The sequence below is a fragment of the Megachile rotundata genome, chromosome 16, assembly GCF_050947335.1.
Source record: "Megachile rotundata isolate GNS110a chromosome 16, iyMegRotu1, whole genome shotgun sequence".
Taxonomy (NCBI): domain Eukaryota; kingdom Metazoa; phylum Arthropoda; class Insecta; order Hymenoptera; family Megachilidae; genus Megachile; species Megachile rotundata.
In genome coordinates, this window is record NC_134998.1 from 9,391,588 (window position 1) to 9,408,027 (window position 16,440).

General features: G+C 34.4%; 4 protein-coding genes across 14 annotated transcripts; 2 read left to right on the plus strand and 2 right to left on the minus strand.

Moving 5' to 3' along the window:
• Positions 1-2,671, plus strand: LOC100880188 (targeting protein for Xklp2-A). Its single transcript, XM_012283357.2, has 2 exons — positions 1-159; positions 268-2,671. The coding sequence occupies exon 2, from the start codon at positions 348-350 to the stop codon at positions 2,505-2,507; it is 2,160 nt and encodes a 719-aa protein (XP_012138747.2). The 5' UTR covers positions 1-159; positions 268-347; the 3' UTR covers positions 2,508-2,671.
• Positions 2,672-3,075: 404 nt separating this feature from the next.
• Positions 3,076-8,154, minus strand: LOC100883059 (leucine-rich repeat flightless-interacting protein 2). Of its 9 annotated transcripts, none has more exons than XM_012283360.2 (9): positions 7,831-8,154; positions 6,766-6,946; positions 6,106-6,232; positions 5,890-6,029; positions 5,467-5,730; positions 5,249-5,390; positions 5,053-5,178; positions 4,751-4,965; positions 3,076-4,661 (listed from the first exon to the last, which is right to left on the minus strand). In XM_012283360.2, the coding sequence occupies exons 2-9, from the start codon at positions 6,847-6,849 to the stop codon at positions 4,551-4,553; spliced, it is 1,209 nt and encodes a 402-aa protein (XP_012138750.1). In that variant the 5' UTR covers positions 6,850-6,946; positions 7,831-8,154; the 3' UTR covers positions 3,076-4,550. The 9 variants fall into 9 exon arrangements, with proteins under 9 accessions (XP_012138750.1, XP_012138748.1, XP_012138751.1 ...); XM_012283358.2 differs by having other exon boundaries at positions 7,744-8,154; XM_012283361.2 differs by lacking the exon at positions 7,831-8,154 and adding an exon at positions 7,611-7,725.
• Positions 8,155-8,344: 190 nt separating this feature from the next.
• Positions 8,345-11,060, plus strand: LOC100883171 (dnaJ homolog subfamily C member 1). Its single transcript, XM_003702511.3, has 7 exons — positions 8,345-9,010; positions 9,089-9,190; positions 9,263-9,481; positions 9,555-9,799; positions 9,882-10,176; positions 10,246-10,464; positions 10,537-11,060. The coding sequence occupies exons 1-7, from the start codon at positions 8,861-8,863 to the stop codon at positions 10,600-10,602; spliced, it is 1,296 nt and encodes a 431-aa protein (XP_003702559.1). The 5' UTR covers positions 8,345-8,860; the 3' UTR covers positions 10,603-11,060.
• A 502-nt stretch (positions 11,061-11,562) lies between these two features.
• pea (ATP-dependent RNA helicase pea) lies at positions 11,563-16,416 on the minus strand. 3 transcript variants are annotated; one of them, XM_076541740.1, is made up of 12 exons: positions 16,207-16,416; positions 15,946-16,061; positions 15,748-15,833; positions 14,922-15,677; positions 14,614-14,855; positions 14,226-14,530; positions 13,714-14,143; positions 12,901-13,650; positions 12,501-12,833; positions 12,225-12,428; positions 11,960-12,140; positions 11,563-11,889 (listed from the first exon to the last, which is right to left on the minus strand). In XM_076541740.1, the coding sequence occupies exons 2-12, from the start codon at positions 16,037-16,039 to the stop codon at positions 11,668-11,670; spliced, it is 3,603 nt and encodes a 1,200-aa protein (XP_076397855.1). In that variant the 5' UTR covers positions 16,040-16,061; positions 16,207-16,416; the 3' UTR covers positions 11,563-11,667. The 3 variants fall into 3 exon arrangements, with proteins under 3 accessions (XP_076397855.1, XP_003702560.1, XP_012138757.1); XM_003702512.3 differs by having other exon boundaries at positions 15,946-16,137; positions 16,207-16,415; XM_012283367.2 differs by lacking the exon at positions 16,207-16,416 and having other exon boundaries at positions 15,917-15,981.
• Positions 16,417-16,440: the final 24 nt, after the last annotated feature.

The window sequence follows — 16,440 nt, forward strand, 5'->3', positions numbered from 1 at the left end:
TTTCAACCAATCAAGCAAATGCTTCAAAAATTTCAAACTTGAATTCGTCAACGGAAATATTTACCGACCGTGAGCTTTTCTGCCTCTGAAGAAGAAAAATATTGAGTAAACAAGATATTCTTTCTTAAATAAACGTTTAAAATATCTACGAAATAACTTGTAAGCATCATGTATAAGTAGTAATATAATATTAATGCAATCATTAACAATTTTATCTGCTTTACATGTATTTGACAGTATGTTTTTCATTTCTTCGTTTTCTTTTAGATTATGTTTGGACATTATTCGCCGTACGACAGCTTGCTGTAATTTCATTTATTTAAGCAATTAAATAATAATTCTTTAATATGATGGACAACTGTTGTGCTCCACAATGGGCAGATTTAACCCGTAGCCCACAAGTACTCTCTGACAATTACTTTGAAGTAGAGCATGAAGTGCATAAACCACTTATTAATTTTCAGTCGCCTCCACAGTTGAGTGTGCCACACAGCAAAAAAAGTGTGACAGAAGTTTCAATATCTGAAACAAACTTCGAGGATAGTTTAGAACCAGTTAAAGATACGTGTACCAATGTAGCATTCTTTATACCACATACCAATAAAAAGCAGACGGACGAAGAAAAAGATCTAAATAGTACATCAGTAAGTTTGAAACCAGATAAAAAGCCCAATAAAAACCATCAGGTATGGACTATATCTACAACTGAACTGACATCGACATATAAAAAATCAATGGTGGATAATAAAATTAAAACAACAGTCCCAGAAAAAATTAAAAATGGTATTCATATGTCAGATTTGAAATGTCAAGTTCTAATTAAATCTGCCCTAAAAAATAGTGAGAAAATCAATGTTGATGTTAAGAAAAATAATGTACAATCTACTGCTTTGACAAAAGATAGAAGTGATTTAAAGAGCAATCGTGATTCTAAATGTACTGAAAGCAATGATCCAGTAGAGAGATTATCTGGCAAAATGTTATCGTTTCAAAAGAGACAATTCAATACATTTAAAGGGAAGCGACGCTCATTGAGCAAACCGTATCCTAGAGTGCTTACTTGTCAATATCGTAGACAAAGTCTGATGAAGTATAAACGATGTTCCAATCAGTTTATAAGTTTAGCTGAGGCAGTTTCCAAATTTCAAAATGGGACACCACAGAGATTTCGTACTATCAGTAATAAAAATTTGAAGGCAGGCTTCTTAATGAAATTGAAGCAACATCCATTAAAACTGACCCATCCAATTTCTCCACCATTGAGAAGTAAGAGAAGAGCAAGAGCGCCTACTATTTTAAATCAACAAGAGCGCGAGAACTTAGAGCTGGAAGAGATGAAAAAGCATCAGATCAAAGCAAATCCTGTTCCAGTTAATATTTTGAAAGCTCCTTGTGTACTGAAAAAGGTTGCAAAAAAGCCGCCTACTGTTACAGAAGAATTTCGTTTAACGCAGAACAGGAAAACGCGGCATACTATAGGGTCACATTTGAACTCACAATCTACTACTCATAATAAGGAAAATAATTGCAAAAATTCTGCACCAATTACTCGTTCTACTAGCGCTACAAATGTTGCTGTTAAGAAAGACAATGCTTGTACTGGGACTTCTAGCAAGGATGTAAAGCATGTTACAAACACTTTACCAAGCAGTTTTATAACACGCAATAAACAGTATGAAATGAAGAAGGAAGAAAAATTAAAGAATTTGCATGTTCAAGAGACTAACAAAATTAAGACCGAATTTCATGCAAGGCCTGCCCCCAAATTTACGAAAATAACAAATACAGTTAAAGAACAGAGTGAAAAGAAACGAATAGTTCCATGTCCGTTTAGTTTTGCGGAGAGAGATAAATCACTTGCTAAAAAGAAAGAAGAACTTGTTAAAAATATGCAGGGACAAAACAAAGAAATTCCTGCGTTTCATGCCAATCCTGCACCGATTTTTAAACCTGTACTGGTACATGGTTTGTCTAAAGAAAATATTCAGGGCAAGGAAAAAGGTACAAGCAATTTAAAAAAACTGATAACCAAGCAAACTAAAAGTTGCGTTGATCAGGAAAACAAACAACCTAATGTAATTACTACTACTACTTCTGTTAACGCAAAAAAAAAAGATGTAAAACAATATGTTCATGAATCTGATAAAAAACAAGCTATAAACACTATAAAACGAAACAGTGCTGTACATGTTAAAAATGAAAAGCCAAAAATTATTCAAAGAACGAAGTTTGAATTAAATACCGATAAAAGAGCAAAAGAACGAAATGAGTTTGACGAGAAATTGAAGAAAAAGGAGCAGGAACTAAAAGCGAAGAAAGAAGAGGAAGAAAAGAGCAAATTATTGAAAGAAAAAATGGAACGGGCCGAACTACGCAAAATGACGGAAATAAAAGCCAAACCAATGCCAGTATATAAGCCCTTAAACATTTTAAAATCAACTAAACTTCCAGTCAGTCCACGAGGTCCTGCGTGTGCAAATAGAAACAAACTAAGGAGTGTTTCTTAATTTTAAGTATTTTTTGAGTTAATTTCAAGTACTTGGTAATTGCATTAATTATATGTAGCTATTTAGTGAAACAAATATGATACTATGTCAATTATATCACAGAAATATAGTAAATACTTTAACATTCACATATATTATTACAATAAACTCATTTTTATAGAGAATGGTGCAATTTGAGTTTTGATTAACAATATATTTTTATCTTATCTATGTTTAATCAAATCAAACAGTACTGTACTAAAGAATATTTAAAAAAAAAAACATTCACTCTTCTATAACACAGATTATAGCTTGGGTGTTTACAGATTTAAAATAATTTCACTTATTCTTTCTCTTTTCTATTTAATTGACTATATCTATTGAAATCACTTGTATATGATACAGATTGTTTTAATAAAACTTGTTTTATGAAAAAACAATCTATATTCATTTAGCTAAGTAAGTATTTAAAGATTTATTATGTCTTTGAAAATGGTTTGCACAGCTAAACACGAGGTAAATAAAGTCATTATACTTATTATCTGTCCTTGTTTACTTTTAAATATGGGTACTACTGACAAGACGGTAATGGTTGCTTCAGTTTTTTTATATCACATAAAATATACAGGGGGTTCAAAAAGTTGATGTCAAATGTAGTACTCATCAAAACGAGGAAGGCTTAATAAACATAGGTCCAAATGTCAATAGTTCCAGACTACGTACTGTTAGTACTGTTTGCTTTACTTAATCTAATGACTTTTTAATACGATTTAGATAGTCTTATTCGGTTACAGACTTAGAGTTAATGACATCTGGCAACTTTAAAACTAATGATATTTGGATACCATATTCGCTCAGACTTCATTTTCTTTTGGCGAGTACTACATACTCCTGATGTTTAATTCCAACATTTTTGTACACCCCGTGTAAAAAATTTGTATACCAAGAATATTATATAGCTTCAACAACATAGTTTAATTTATTTCGAATGTACAAAGAGCACACTATCATACATCTACTTTCTTTACTTCGTATCAGTCCGGGAATAAAAGTATCAGTTCTGGAGACAATTTAGGTGTAAAATGTTATATTAAAAATGTTGAACACTGAATCTGGCAATACGATTAGTAAGAATTTTATATAAATATTAGGCTCCAGCAAAATTGTATGCGTTTCATTCAGTATACAAATTCTGATATTAATTTATCGCAGATACAATGAATACCATTATAAAATTAAAAACGTTTATCAAATTTAGTTGGTTCGCCTCATCGATAGTAAAAAAATGAAGATCGTAGATCGGTTGCTTCCATTCGAAATCTAGTTTTAACTATAACATATTTCTCGTAGAAGTTATAAATATCTTGTATCTTTAGAAATATATTTATAAATTATTCGATGTAACACAAATTACACTCATCGACATACGCATGTCGTCGCTAACTCGTACATCATAAAATATCAATTTCTATTTCGTGTTGATACTTTAGTGTAATATCTTGAGCTTCCGCTAACAATCGCCTTTCTTTCAAATAAAAACTGAAATAACATAAAAGGTATTGCCTCGTAAAAGACATTGGAAAACCATCCGTATATTTATGACATACGAGTGAGCTTTTTACTTCAAATAATGTACAAATTATAAATCGACTCCATAACTGCTCACGAATTGATGAAAACCTCGCTGCTAAAATGCATTTAGAAGATTATTCTCTCCTCTTTTTTATCAAAAAATGCAAAGTGGTTAGTGTCGAATATATTGTCGTTGAATACAAAGCAACGACTTCCTTTTACAGCAGTTTAGGTGCCGTATATTAGGCAAATATGAGTTCCCAAAAAGCCGTTTACGAGTGACCATTTTAGGACATCATACTTGTTTAGTATTGTACATAAAAATCAATTAAAATCATGTAAAGTCGCGTAACGATACTATGCACGTTTCATTCGTATAAATTATATTCAATGTATTAAGTAATATTTATGTCGAGGCAACATCGGCACACGGGTTTTGCAGAATAGAAGAAAATGGCAGACTCATTGTACAGATCCCAAGAAATCGTCCCGTCAAAGCTCCTTCAATAGAGCAGACTTTGCATTTTTAAGTTTGTCTAATCTCCTTTGCAAATGAGAATTCGCTGTTTCTAATTCTTCTACACGGCCCTGTGTTTCTCTGACCTATCAAAATGAAATATTTTATAACACACTCTGAAATATTATCCAAACAGAGAAATCTAAAAGCTAACGATAGAAATATTGGTTCTTACTTCTCTTTGTAATTTTCTCTTTTCAACTTTTAATTCGTCTTCTGCTTTTTCAGAGGCTTCTGCCGCTGACTTGTAACGTATCACTTGACTTTCTAGCCTGGCTACCGTGGCTTGTAAAGTAGACATATCTTGCTCTGCTTTTTGTAACTTGAACTTGTAATCAGCCAGAAGTTTATTAGCTTCTCGTTGCACGTCTTCAGAATCTGATAAACAACCTGTTGAAAATAAAACATAATAATTAAATGAAAAGAAGTCAATTTCATCTTTGCTTGAAAGAATACTTGTACTGCATAAATATGAACCTAATACTGAACCGGGCGATTTTTCGGACCTAATACGATTTCGTGTCTCCTCTAATTCCAATCTTAAATGCCGTATCTCATCTTGCAATTCTTTCTTTTCAGAAGCAAATTTCCGCAGCCGTACGTCTGTAATTGAAAAGATGAGTTTGTTATTTTTTCGAAAAAGGAAACGAATAGACTTTTTATAATTACGTACCTAACGAACCCTTTCCAGCATTTTGCAATAATTCTGCTGCTTCTGTACTGACTAGTACTCTTCGTCTTGGACGTGGTCCGTTTTCAATATCATTATCTTCATTTTCACTTTCTTCATCATCAATAATAACTAAACCATTTTCCTGAAGTAATGTTATTTTTTAGTATTAAAATATCGAAGTAACTACGTGATACCGTTCGTATTTGATGTGTGCTTACTTGTATAAGCGTATCTCTTTCTACTAATTGTGCATGACATATATCTAATTCGTCTTTCAATCTTTGACTGACTCTCTTCAATTGTTCAGATTCCCGATTTTTCTCCCTTAGTTCTCTGCGAAGTTGTGCCACTGTTTCTTCTAATTCCTCTAATTTATCTTTTAGTAGATCAACTTGATAAGCATAAGAAGACTTTTCATTGTCTAACTGAGCATTCGCTATCATTGCTTTTCTAAACTTCTCCTCAAATTCCTTCAACTCTAACTACAAAGAAAATATGAACAAACATTTCCATATTTTTATATAAATGTTAGTTCTCTTAACTTGTTAGTGCCCAGACGCAACTTTATTGTGCGCGAAACTTCATGCGCATGAATTACGTCGAGTCACTAATAAGCAATAACATCAAATAAGAAATAATACCCTGAGATCTCTGCTTAGGCCAGCGTCTTCCAAGGAATCTTCAGAGGATCTACGACTGGATTGAAAATTATTAGAATTTGTAAGGAGGCGCGACGTCCTCACGGAATCAGGAGTCACTCTCATCGTTCTATTCACGTCGGCTAAAAAATTAAAATGCGGAATACTTTGTTGTTAAGACATTTCTATAAGTGCATTATCAATACCAAAATAATATACCTGCACACATATCATAAACCCTATCTGCATTCTCCTCCGCTTCTTTCTGTTGTCTCTCTAATTCGCGCATTCGTATTTCTCTTGCTTCCGCCCTTGCTTGTCTTCTAGCAGCTAATCTAGCTTCTGCCTGAAAGTACGTATGGAAAATCCATCCTGTTACCAAAAACATATTTTGACATTCAATTTATTATTAACACATTGACGCATGATATATAAACACTCTTATAAATGCATTAACAAATCAAATCTGTTAAGATTCTCATGAAAACAATGTATGTATGCATAAGATTCAACGATACTTTACATTAACAAATACTTACTTTATGTTGTTTAGTTGGAATTAAAAGGTAAAATATCAGTTGCAACGATAATCATGTCATGTAGTATGTACAATGCATCGAATTCTTATTTAAAGATAAACTTATCATGAAAGATATGAATCCCCACCTAACATACCATGCATACATGTAAGCAACCAAGGTCAAGCACACATATAGCAACATTTATTTGTTTTCTTTTCCTATTAGAACAAAATGCAATATCAAGCAATAAACATTTGTACATTTAACACAAAATTGATTATTCTTTAGTGGCTAAAAATAACAAATCACTTTCTTTAACAATTCTGTGTCATGTAGTTATAAAATGACCAAGCCATACCTCCTTAGCAATCTGATCGAGAGCCTGATCCTCTGCAGAATGTCGTGCCGTTGTCCGTCTACGTCCAGTTATAGCAGACTCCATGTCTTATTCAGCTTTTTAACGCACGTTTCTCTCTCGAATATCAGCAACAGCTAGGCAGATCCACGTCCCTCACCGTACAAGAAGACAAACCACCACACTAAAGGACAAAGGGGATATTTGCTAGAGCTAGAACTTTGCGAGCATATCTTTAAGCTGTTAATATGGTACCATGAATAAATGAATATATTATATGAGTCAGTAAATGATGTTTATAGTGTATAAAGCTTTAGGAACATGGCAAGGTATAAACATAAAAGCATCGTTGGAAACATGAATACAGTTACTAAACTTCTGTTACAAAAAGCACTTTAAGTGTAATAGGGGACGCTGATAACACGTTATGCAATAGAGATAGAGTCACATTTGAATATTTTAACTTCAACAAAAAGTTTAATCTTTTGTTTTCATAATGAGAATTAACAATAATTTGCATAATTTTGAAAAGGTGTAAGGTTGAAGGACTCTAAAAGTAAGCTAAGAAGTTTCATACTTTTCTAGCACTTATAGGTTGACAATACCCGGCGACACGTGAAAGCGTTATTGAAATAGAAGAGTAAAAGAATTTAGCACAGGTAAAAACGGTCTCCGAAGTTCTAACGTTACAACGTTTTCACGCTAAGAATAACATCTCCGTGGTGTAGTCTAATTATGTGTTTGCTCCGTGTACCATAACGCGTCAACGATTTCCACGGAATAACGCGTTTACTCATGAGACAACACGAATATATGCGAATTTAGAATACAAGAGAAATAAAAGGTACCAGAGTCGTACGTTCGATGATATATATTTAATAGACTCGCACACCCACACATTACAGCCGAATACATGCAAATAAGACCTTACTGTATCATCAATTTTTTTTCTTTTAGTTTTCCCACCGTTAAAAGACTTACGATGTAAGAACGCTGTCAGCCAGCGGATAGGTGCATTTTTTCAAAGGAACCGCATGCAAAAATAAACTGGAGAGACACTATAAATACAATCAATGGAAATCGGATGAGTAGTTCGCCACGATGACCATCTGCGGCGGAGAATTAACGATGCGGTTTCCGTTTAGTCGATCACGGGTCCATGGAATTTCTCGATATAACGAAAAACGTTCGCGCGACACGATCAACGTGATTCCCTAGAGACAAAAGCTTGGAAAAACAGTGCGTGTAGTCGCACTTAAATATAGCGGAAGACACATTTTTCGATGAAATAGCCAGGACGGTGATGCATGCGAATGCAAAAATACACTGTGCGCCGCCGCGCCTCAAATAACCGAAATTGGTGGAGTCATCTGTGGACTAGGCACGCAACACTGTCGGAAATCGCATCGGCAATACAATCTTTTGCAAAACGTATCCACCTACAAAGATTTTCGTACATGTACTTTTGATGCCATTAATTTATCAGTCTAAACGTTGTTCGGTCTTTCCTTCAGTTGCTATGTTATTGTTACCTTGCCCTGCTTCGAGTAGTGTGCACGATAATTTTGATCTTGTTTCTTATGCGAATGCGTGTGCGCATAGAATGTACGCGTATTTGCATAATCAAATTTAAATGTCATTAAAAAGTTAAGAAGTATATTGACGTCTATTACCATATCAAACATAATTTGGAATGAGGTAGCGCGCCAAAGAAATCATACACGGGAGAATTTGAATAATCAAGATGACATTTCATCGATTGGAAAATTCAGTCGATAATAGTAGAGATTGGTTCTAATTTGGCGATACATTGTCGCAGTTTTAAAACGAATCTTTACTTCGATGCAACAGATACGCACACACACATTTGCAGTTGGCCGCGTCCGATACGCACGGCCTAAGTTCTCGAACGTAACCTCACCGAAACTTGCGATGTGGCATTTGACTTCTCAACATATTTTGATCTGCATTTTAGAAAATTAATATTCTCAAATCAAAACGATGGCTGTGGTATAGATTTTGAACAGCGAACGTACCCGATTCGAAAATATAAATTTCTCGATGGACATGGTTGTATATACATAGTGAATAAGAAAAAATGAGAGTGTCAGTACTGTTAGTCTTTCGACTTTTGTATTTTTTGGATATAAACAAATTTACAAATGCCTGGGACAATGAGGAGTTGGAAGTATTCGACGTTGTCGAAGAAGTTAATCAAAATTTTTATGAGGTTCTTGGTGTTCCACAGGTATGTTTCACTCGTTAATTTTATTCTTTTCACTTAGAATTGATTGATAATCTGACGTGTATCAATGAAATTTTTCAGGCAGCAAATGCCTCAGATATCAAGAAAGCTTTCAGACGATTGTCACTGCAATTACATCCAGATAAGAACCCTGCAGAGGATGCAGAGCAACAATTTAGAAAAGTATGACTTAACATTGTACAGTTTTGAGTAATTCTCATTATGCATTCAAATATAAATGGTCTTTATTTTTAGCTGGTTGCTGTGTATGATGTATTGAAAGATCCTGGAAAACGTCAGAAATATGATAATGTTCTTGTTAATGGATTGCCAAATTGGCGGTCTGCTGTATATTACTACAGACATGTGCGAAAAATGGGACTTCTAGAATTAAGTATAATTTTATTTTTAATTATTACAGTTGGACAATATGTGGTAGCATGGGGTGCATACTTTGAGAAAAGATATACATATGTATGTAAAAAATCATTAAGAATTAGAAAGAGGCATTGAACATTTTATATTACCATGATTATACATGTTTCAGGAACAAGTATTAGGTAGTAAACTGCAGAAAATGCAGAAGAAAAATAAAAAAGGTAAAATGGATGTGCCAGATTTAGCAGATATTTTGGAGAAAATTCCTACACCAACTATTTGGAATACTCTTCCATTTCAATTTCCAAGGTGGATAATAGCTGTTACATTATCCATTCCTGATGTTGTACGTATGATGTATAGTGTTTTGGAAGAAAGGAAACGTAGGAAGAAACAGGAAGAAGAAGAAGCATCGTGAGTAAAATAACATATGACTGTGATATCAAATAGATTTTATTGTTGAGTATGTTCAGAATTCTTATCTATCCTGTTTTAGAGCACAAGAAACTGAACAATTACCACCTGAACCTGTATCTCGGGCGCGGAGACGTAGACCTGGTTTTACTCCTCAGGAAAGAAGCGGCAATAATATTAAAGAAGTATCGAAGAAAGACCAAACAATTCATGTTTACCAAAAACCTGCAGTGTTTGGCGGCTTATGGACCGACGATGATATCTTAGAATTAATTAAACTTGTAAAAAAATACCCTAGTGGTACTCCAGAAAGATGGGATAAGATTGCAGATGCAATGAACCGTACAGTTGCAGAAGTTACTCATATGGCAAAAAAGGTTTATAGAGTATTAAATATTTATCAAGTCTGGTAAAGAATGGGCCTATGAATGTTATCACTTTTTCAGATAAAAGATGAAGGGTTGAAACCCGGTGTATCTACAGAGGAAACTGTAGTGGAAGAACGTCCGAAAAAAACAAAGACACGCGCCGAGAATGTGGATAACATGAGCGAGTGGAGTCAAGAACAGCAAAGAGCGCTTGAAGCAGCTCTTACAAAATATCCCAAAGGTGCATCTGTCGATCGATGGGAAAAGATTGCAAATTGTGTTGAAGGGAAAACAAAGGTACGATTTAAATACCCTGTAACGCATGTTTGTTCAGATAACAGTATTTACAGTTTATGATACATTTTAAAGGATGAGTGCCAAGCAAGGTACAGACAGTTGGTGGAGTTGATAAAAAAGAAGCAAGATGTTCAATAGCCTGCCATGTACAAGATTGTTCCTTCGACAAAACGTGTAGTCCATACAATCAAGTCCAAAAAATGTATTCGATCTTATAAAGATACATATTTCACGGCTGTTGTACATTTATAATACGGATGAATTACAGATGTCCGAAAGATTCTCTTACATAGAGACGAAGATTAAATATGATGCATTAAGAACGATAAAAGAGAACTTTATACGCGAGAAGGAATATTGCTCCTACATCATTTTATTATTAAATGTTTGTGGAGAATGTATTTATTTAATAAATTTAATAATTAATTAAGAGGAAAAGACTGATAAAATGTAATAATTAAATACTTTCCTGCTCTTTGAGACTGATACTCTGCTTTTATTAATATTATTTATCCGATAAAATATGTACTTTAGTTTCTGAAATTGTAAAAAGTACTGTAAACGAACATTACATAAAATTTTGCTCTAACTACTAACATATTTCGTACGTAAATAATACAAATGCTCATACAATTAATTATGTCAAAATAATTGATGTTAGATTTTAATAATACGTTATTGTACTTGTTGATATCATTGCATACCTCATCGCAAACGAAAATTCCGTCTAATATATTTTTAGAATTCGTTGAATTATTCGATTAAACATAATACTTTCAAATAAAACAGTGGTTCTTATTCTTGCATTATTAATATACGTATTTCAAAGGCAATACATTTGCATTTATGTCGCTAATGAACACGATTACTGCCCAAAGATTATTCTATATACAGATATATGAAACGTAATAATTTATCTTAACTAAATAAGGAATCGTAAATGTGTGTAGAGTAATACATTGATTGACATGCTAAATGTCAAAAGAATGTTCTGTGCAATTTGAACTATGCGTTAAAATTAAGTATATTATTTAAAAAATTTATATGTTACAAAAATACTACGTCTATAATCTCTAAGTTCTTTTTTTGCTTTTAACGAATCTGCAGTAAATCATAACTTAACTATGAACTATTTATTCGTACTAGTTCATAAATAATGCGAAATTCTGTACAAAATTATTTACAGATTGTATAATAAACTTCTTAATTACGTCTTCTACGAACTCTTGATATTCGCCAAGCATTTGGCTCTTCATATTTGTTATAAAGTGGCTCGAGTCGTTGATTCTTTTTGAACTTGCTGAGTTTAGTTGGGTCACTAAACTTGAAGAACGCAGGAGCAAATTCTACTAACCATTTTGGATCAATGGTTGTCACCTCCCTCATGTATTCTTTTGTTGTTTGTACTAATTCATGATAAATAACCTACGATAGATAAAAAGAGAATTTATTTATGTTTCTTTCTTTATGTTCATATCTGTAATATTTAACTTACCCATTCAGGTTGTCTGTTAAATAATGCACTACTTGGATGAATATAGACAACCTGGCTATCCACTAGAGTCCTGTAACCTTCCTGTGGATCTTTCTTTGCAGCATTTCTAAAGAAACCCGAGCATACAGCTTTTTGAATTCTCACTGTATTTTTACCAGCAGATACTACATCCAATTTGTGCCTGATAAGTGAAATACAATTATTGTAACCCGGATTATAATAGAATACATTCATAGCTTACAATTACATATATCATAATAATTACCTGTCCATTATACCTAAGAGCTGTTTACGAACATCTTGGGCACGTTTTAACGTTCTGATTTGCACAAAATTTTCGTAGCACCATGCATTGCTAAATTTATTATTCCTCCATGAATTATAAACTGCGAGCAAAGTCAAATGATCACCCTCAGGTTGATTGAACTTCGCTTTCTTCTGATCTGCTAATGCTTGCTTATCTTTTGGCCTGAAAATGCAATAATTAAGTACACCTTATGGATTAGTGAAAAGATACTTTTATGTAAAATGACTTCCTTACCTATAAAAAACATTCTGAACGGATAACATGCTGACTATGGTCAGTATTTCATCAGAACATTGAAGGTGCACACTCATAATCAGCATTTTCGATAAATTGGGTTCCAAAGGAAATTCTGCCATTCGTCTTCCTAATCTTGTTAAAAGACCTTCGTTGTCTAATGCACTTAAACTATGCAAAGATTCCAAAGCCATAATTAACGATTCAACAGGCGGGGCGTCCATAAAATCAAAATGCAGGAGATCGTTGATGCCCATTGTTTTCAGCTGTAATACAGTAGTTGCTAAATTGGTACGCTGAATTTCTGGAACTGGTGTTGGCAACATTTCATCTCTGAAGAAGAAAAAATACATATGTACGTTTATAATTTACCTATTTCATTACGTTTAGCAATAAGTACCTGTAAGCCCTTTCAGTATAAAGCCTGTAGCATTTTCCTGGGCCAGTTCTACCAGCTCTGCCTGCTCTCTGCTTTGCTGCAGCCTGACTTATCGGTGTCACTATTAAACTGTCCATTCCTGTCTTTGAATTATATACTTTTTGTTTGACGAAACCTGGATCGACCACGTAATAGATTCCATCTATGGTCAAACTCGTTTCCGCTATGTTCGTAGCTATGACAACTTTTCTCGAACCAGGAGGAGCTGGTTCAAATATTCTGGTTTGCATTTCTGAAGGAAGTGCAGAGTATACTGGCAAGATGATCAATTCAGGCACATCAGGACCCAAAGACTTCATACGTTCGTACAAAATTTCGCAAGCTGTGTCGATTTCCTCTTGACCAGTCAAAAACAGCAATATATCTCCTGGCGGTTCTCGTAAATGTATTTGCATTACTGTAATTAGTGCAGCGTCTAGATAATCCGTTTCAGGTTCTTTCGTGTACATTACTTCAACTTCGAACGTCCTTCCAGGAATAGTAAAAATAGGCGCTTCGAAAAAGTATTGCGAAAATTTGACAGCGTCTAAAGTAGCACTTGTTACGATTAATTTCAGATCTGGTCGTCTTCCGACAGCTTGTTTTAGCAATCCAAAAAGAACATCCGTATGAATGGTACGTTCGTGTGCCTCGTCCAACATTATCACGGAGTACGTCTTTAAATCTAAATCCATGAGACATTCTCGAAGCAACATACCGTCAGTCATGTACCTAAAAAAATAAATATTGGTATTAATATTTGATATAAATTACATTGCAAAATAAGTTACGTACTTTATATTAGTCTCTGGTCCAGTACAGTCTTCAAAACGTATCGTGTAGCCTACTTCCTGTCCTAAACGACAACCAAATTCTTCTGCTACCCTTTTGGCAACGGACATAGCAGCCACTCTTCTGGGTTGCGTGCATCCAATCTTTCCACGAGCCGTGAATCCTGCTTCAGCTAGATACTGCGTAATCTGTGTTGTTTTTCCTGATCCTGTTTCTCCAATTACGATTAAGATCTGGTTGTCTGTCACAGCTTTAACTAAATCGTCTCTCAATTTGTAGATTGGTAAGCTTTGTCGTTGCTCAAGGAGAGTCAAATTAGTTTTCTTTCCAAAGGATGATTTCTTTCCGCCTATTACGTGCTTTTTCCATTCGGGTAGATCTTGAGTTTGAAGACCAATTCCCCGCATGTTTGCTGCCAGTGTCCTGCTTTCAGCTGCAAGCAAGCATAACGATTATCCGCTCCGAATATCACGAGGAATACAGTAAATTGTAAAATAGTAAAAAACATTTATTACCTTCCGGTAAAGGATCAATCCAATTTTTGTTGAGACCAGTAGGAACGGAATCCATTTCTTGCTCTCTTTGTAACATTTTCTGTTCCCTCCTTTCTTTTGCAAGTGCACTTTGCATCATAGCAGCTTGAGCCAAAGAACCATCAGGATTCTTGACTATACGAACGGGACTTAAGTCTCCAAGTGCTCTTCCGTGACCGTGTAAGAACGGTGGTTCTTCCTCTACTAACTCAATCTCTACGTCTTCTTCTTCATCATCTTCACGAGGAAGAATTCCAGTTTCCATGTCAAATTCTGGCAGTTCGCTCCTATATTTTTCAAAAAGAAATTACTTAATAAAGTCAGCATATTATAAAAATAAATATTTTGTCATTTTTAATAGTGATAATACCTATCGATACAGGACGCGGCAAGCATTTGTTTGATCTCCCACTTTTCCGGAGACGACAACCTTTGTACCCGTTTTCTGGAATACGTTTCATCCTCATCCCAATTACCTTGAAGTTCCAACAATGACGTGGGTCTGTCAGGATTTCGTAAATGCTTTTCATCTTCTTCTGGCTTAGGTACAGCTACAACAGGATTTAGATCTCTGCCTGTTTCCTGGTCAACATCCTTCATACTTAAAGAAACCTACAAAGATTTATTGTTAATTAATCAAGTTAAAAATGATTACTACTTGTTTTCATTTCTTTATACCTTTTGTCCACCAATATTGAGAACCTTTACTAGAACTTTTTGTCCCCTTGAAACAACGTCGCTTGCATTTGCAACTCGTCCTTCTCTTCTTAATTGTGAAATGTGTACTAGCCCTTCCCATCTACGTTTGAGGCCTTCTAACTGAACAAAGCAGCCGAACGGTACGATATTCGCAACCTTCCCAGAGTAGATTTTGCCCACTTCTGGGTCCATTGAAATTTCTTCTATGGACCGCGATCTAGATCTATCAGATCCATGTCTGCCGAAATGTTTATCTCTATGATCACGAGATTTTCTATCCCTTGATCTTGATATCCTACGATCTCTTGATCTACGACGTCGTCTGTCCCTAGACCTTGAACGATCTCGCGATCTTGAACGAGATCTAGACCTGTGCCTTTTGTCTTTACGATTAGACGAACGGGATCTGTGTCTTCTTCTTTCTTTTGACCTACTCCTTCTAGAATGTTTGCTTTTTTTATCATTATTTTCTGTTGGTGGATTATCCTTTTTGTTATCGGTAGACTTTTTTGATGGAGCCAATTCTTCTAAACTTGCCATGGCACTGCTGACTATATCATCATCTTTAAGCTCGTTGTTTTCCACCGGTGGTGGTTCTTCATTTGGCATAGCCAGAGCAGGAAACTTTTGTGCCAGCTCATCTTGCTTTGATGTAGATTTTAAAATCTTCTCCTGAGCTTGCTTAGAAGGCTTCATATGTTGTATTATTCTCAACAAATTAGCCATGAAGGATTCCTAAGGAAGTAATAGAAAAATATAATATGTATCGGAAAGGTGAATGCATGGAACTCAATGAATTACTTACTGAAAATTCAGCACCATTTTCAATCAGCACCTTCTTGAACTTATCAAAGGTATTATTCTTCTCTGCCAAGTGAATTATGAATTCAGCTATAAAACAAATAATTAGTTACCAAAATGAGGAATGGAACATAACCTCAGTAAACAGAAGCTAATGGATAGGTTATACGTACATTAACATTGATTACGTTAAACAACTTACCCAAATCTTTGTCGTTCAATCCTAAATGATTCTCCAACTCTGTACAAATTTTTGAAACCAGTGACAAGTGTTCTAGCTTTGCAACCTCATCCATTTTTACAGTTTTTGTGAAATAACTATAGAAACACGGTTTTTATAGTAGTGTATGCATTGACTAAAATGTAGTCTTTGATGGATATATAATTAACAAATCTAAATTAATACATACATTAAATTAATATTCACTTTAGCAGCTAATATTTTATTTATATATATACGTACGGATGATTTATTACATCATGTCTTCATCATGCTGTATGCAATGAATATTTCAAAATTCAATACCAGTCATACATATTATCAAAAACAGCATGAATTCTTGAAGTTTATGCACTTTACTGCAAACGAAATACACATGTATAGGTATAGGCACAAACAAGGTATAAGATAAACCATTGATGTGATGCATTTTTATGTTGCACGACTTGAGATTATCATTTTTGTATCATATCCTGC

What these genes read in the sequence shown, in the direction of transcription:
- LOC100883171 (XM_003702511.3), top strand. Translation starts at nt 8,861, where the DNA reads ATGAGAGTGTCAGTACTGTTAGTCTTTCGACTTTTGTATTTTTTGGAT. An exon ending in TTGAGAAAAGATATACATAT is followed by an intron (nt 9,482 to 9,554) that starts GTATGTAAAAAA and finishes TACATGTTTCAG; the next exon opens with GAACAAGTATTAGGTAGTAA. An exon ending in GTGTTGAAGGGAAAACAAAG is followed by an intron (nt 10,465 to 10,536) that starts GTACGATTTAAA and finishes TACATTTTAAAG; the next exon opens with GATGAGTGCCAAGCAAGGTA.
- LOC100880188 (XM_012283357.2), top strand. Translation starts at nt 348, where the DNA reads ATGATGGACAACTGTTGTGCTCCACAATGGGCAGATTTAACCCGTAGC.
- pea (XM_076541740.1), bottom strand. Translation starts at nt 16,039, where the DNA reads ATGGATGAGGTTGCAAAGCTAGAACACTTGTCACTGGTTTCAAAAATT. An exon ending in GGACCAGAGACTAATATAAA is followed by an intron (nt 13,651 to 13,713) that starts GTACGTAACTTA and finishes TTATTTTTTTAG; the next exon opens with GTACATGACTGACGGTATGT. An exon ending in CTCTTAGGTATAATGGACAG is followed by an intron (nt 12,141 to 12,224) that starts GTAATTATTATG and finishes TTCACTTATCAG; the next exon opens with GCACAAATTGGATGTAGTAT.
- LOC100883059 (XM_012283360.2), bottom strand. Translation starts at nt 6,849, where the DNA reads ATGGAGTCTGCTATAACTGGACGTAGACGGACAACGGCACGACATTCT. An exon ending in GCCTAAGCAGAGATCTCAGG is followed by an intron (nt 5,731 to 5,889) that starts GTATTATTTCTT and finishes TTTTCTTTGTAG; the next exon opens with TTAGAGTTGAAGGAATTTGA. An exon ending in TGCTGGAAAGGGTTCGTTAG is followed by an intron (nt 5,179 to 5,248) that starts GTACGTAATTAT and finishes TTTCAATTACAG; the next exon opens with ACGTACGGCTGCGGAAATTT.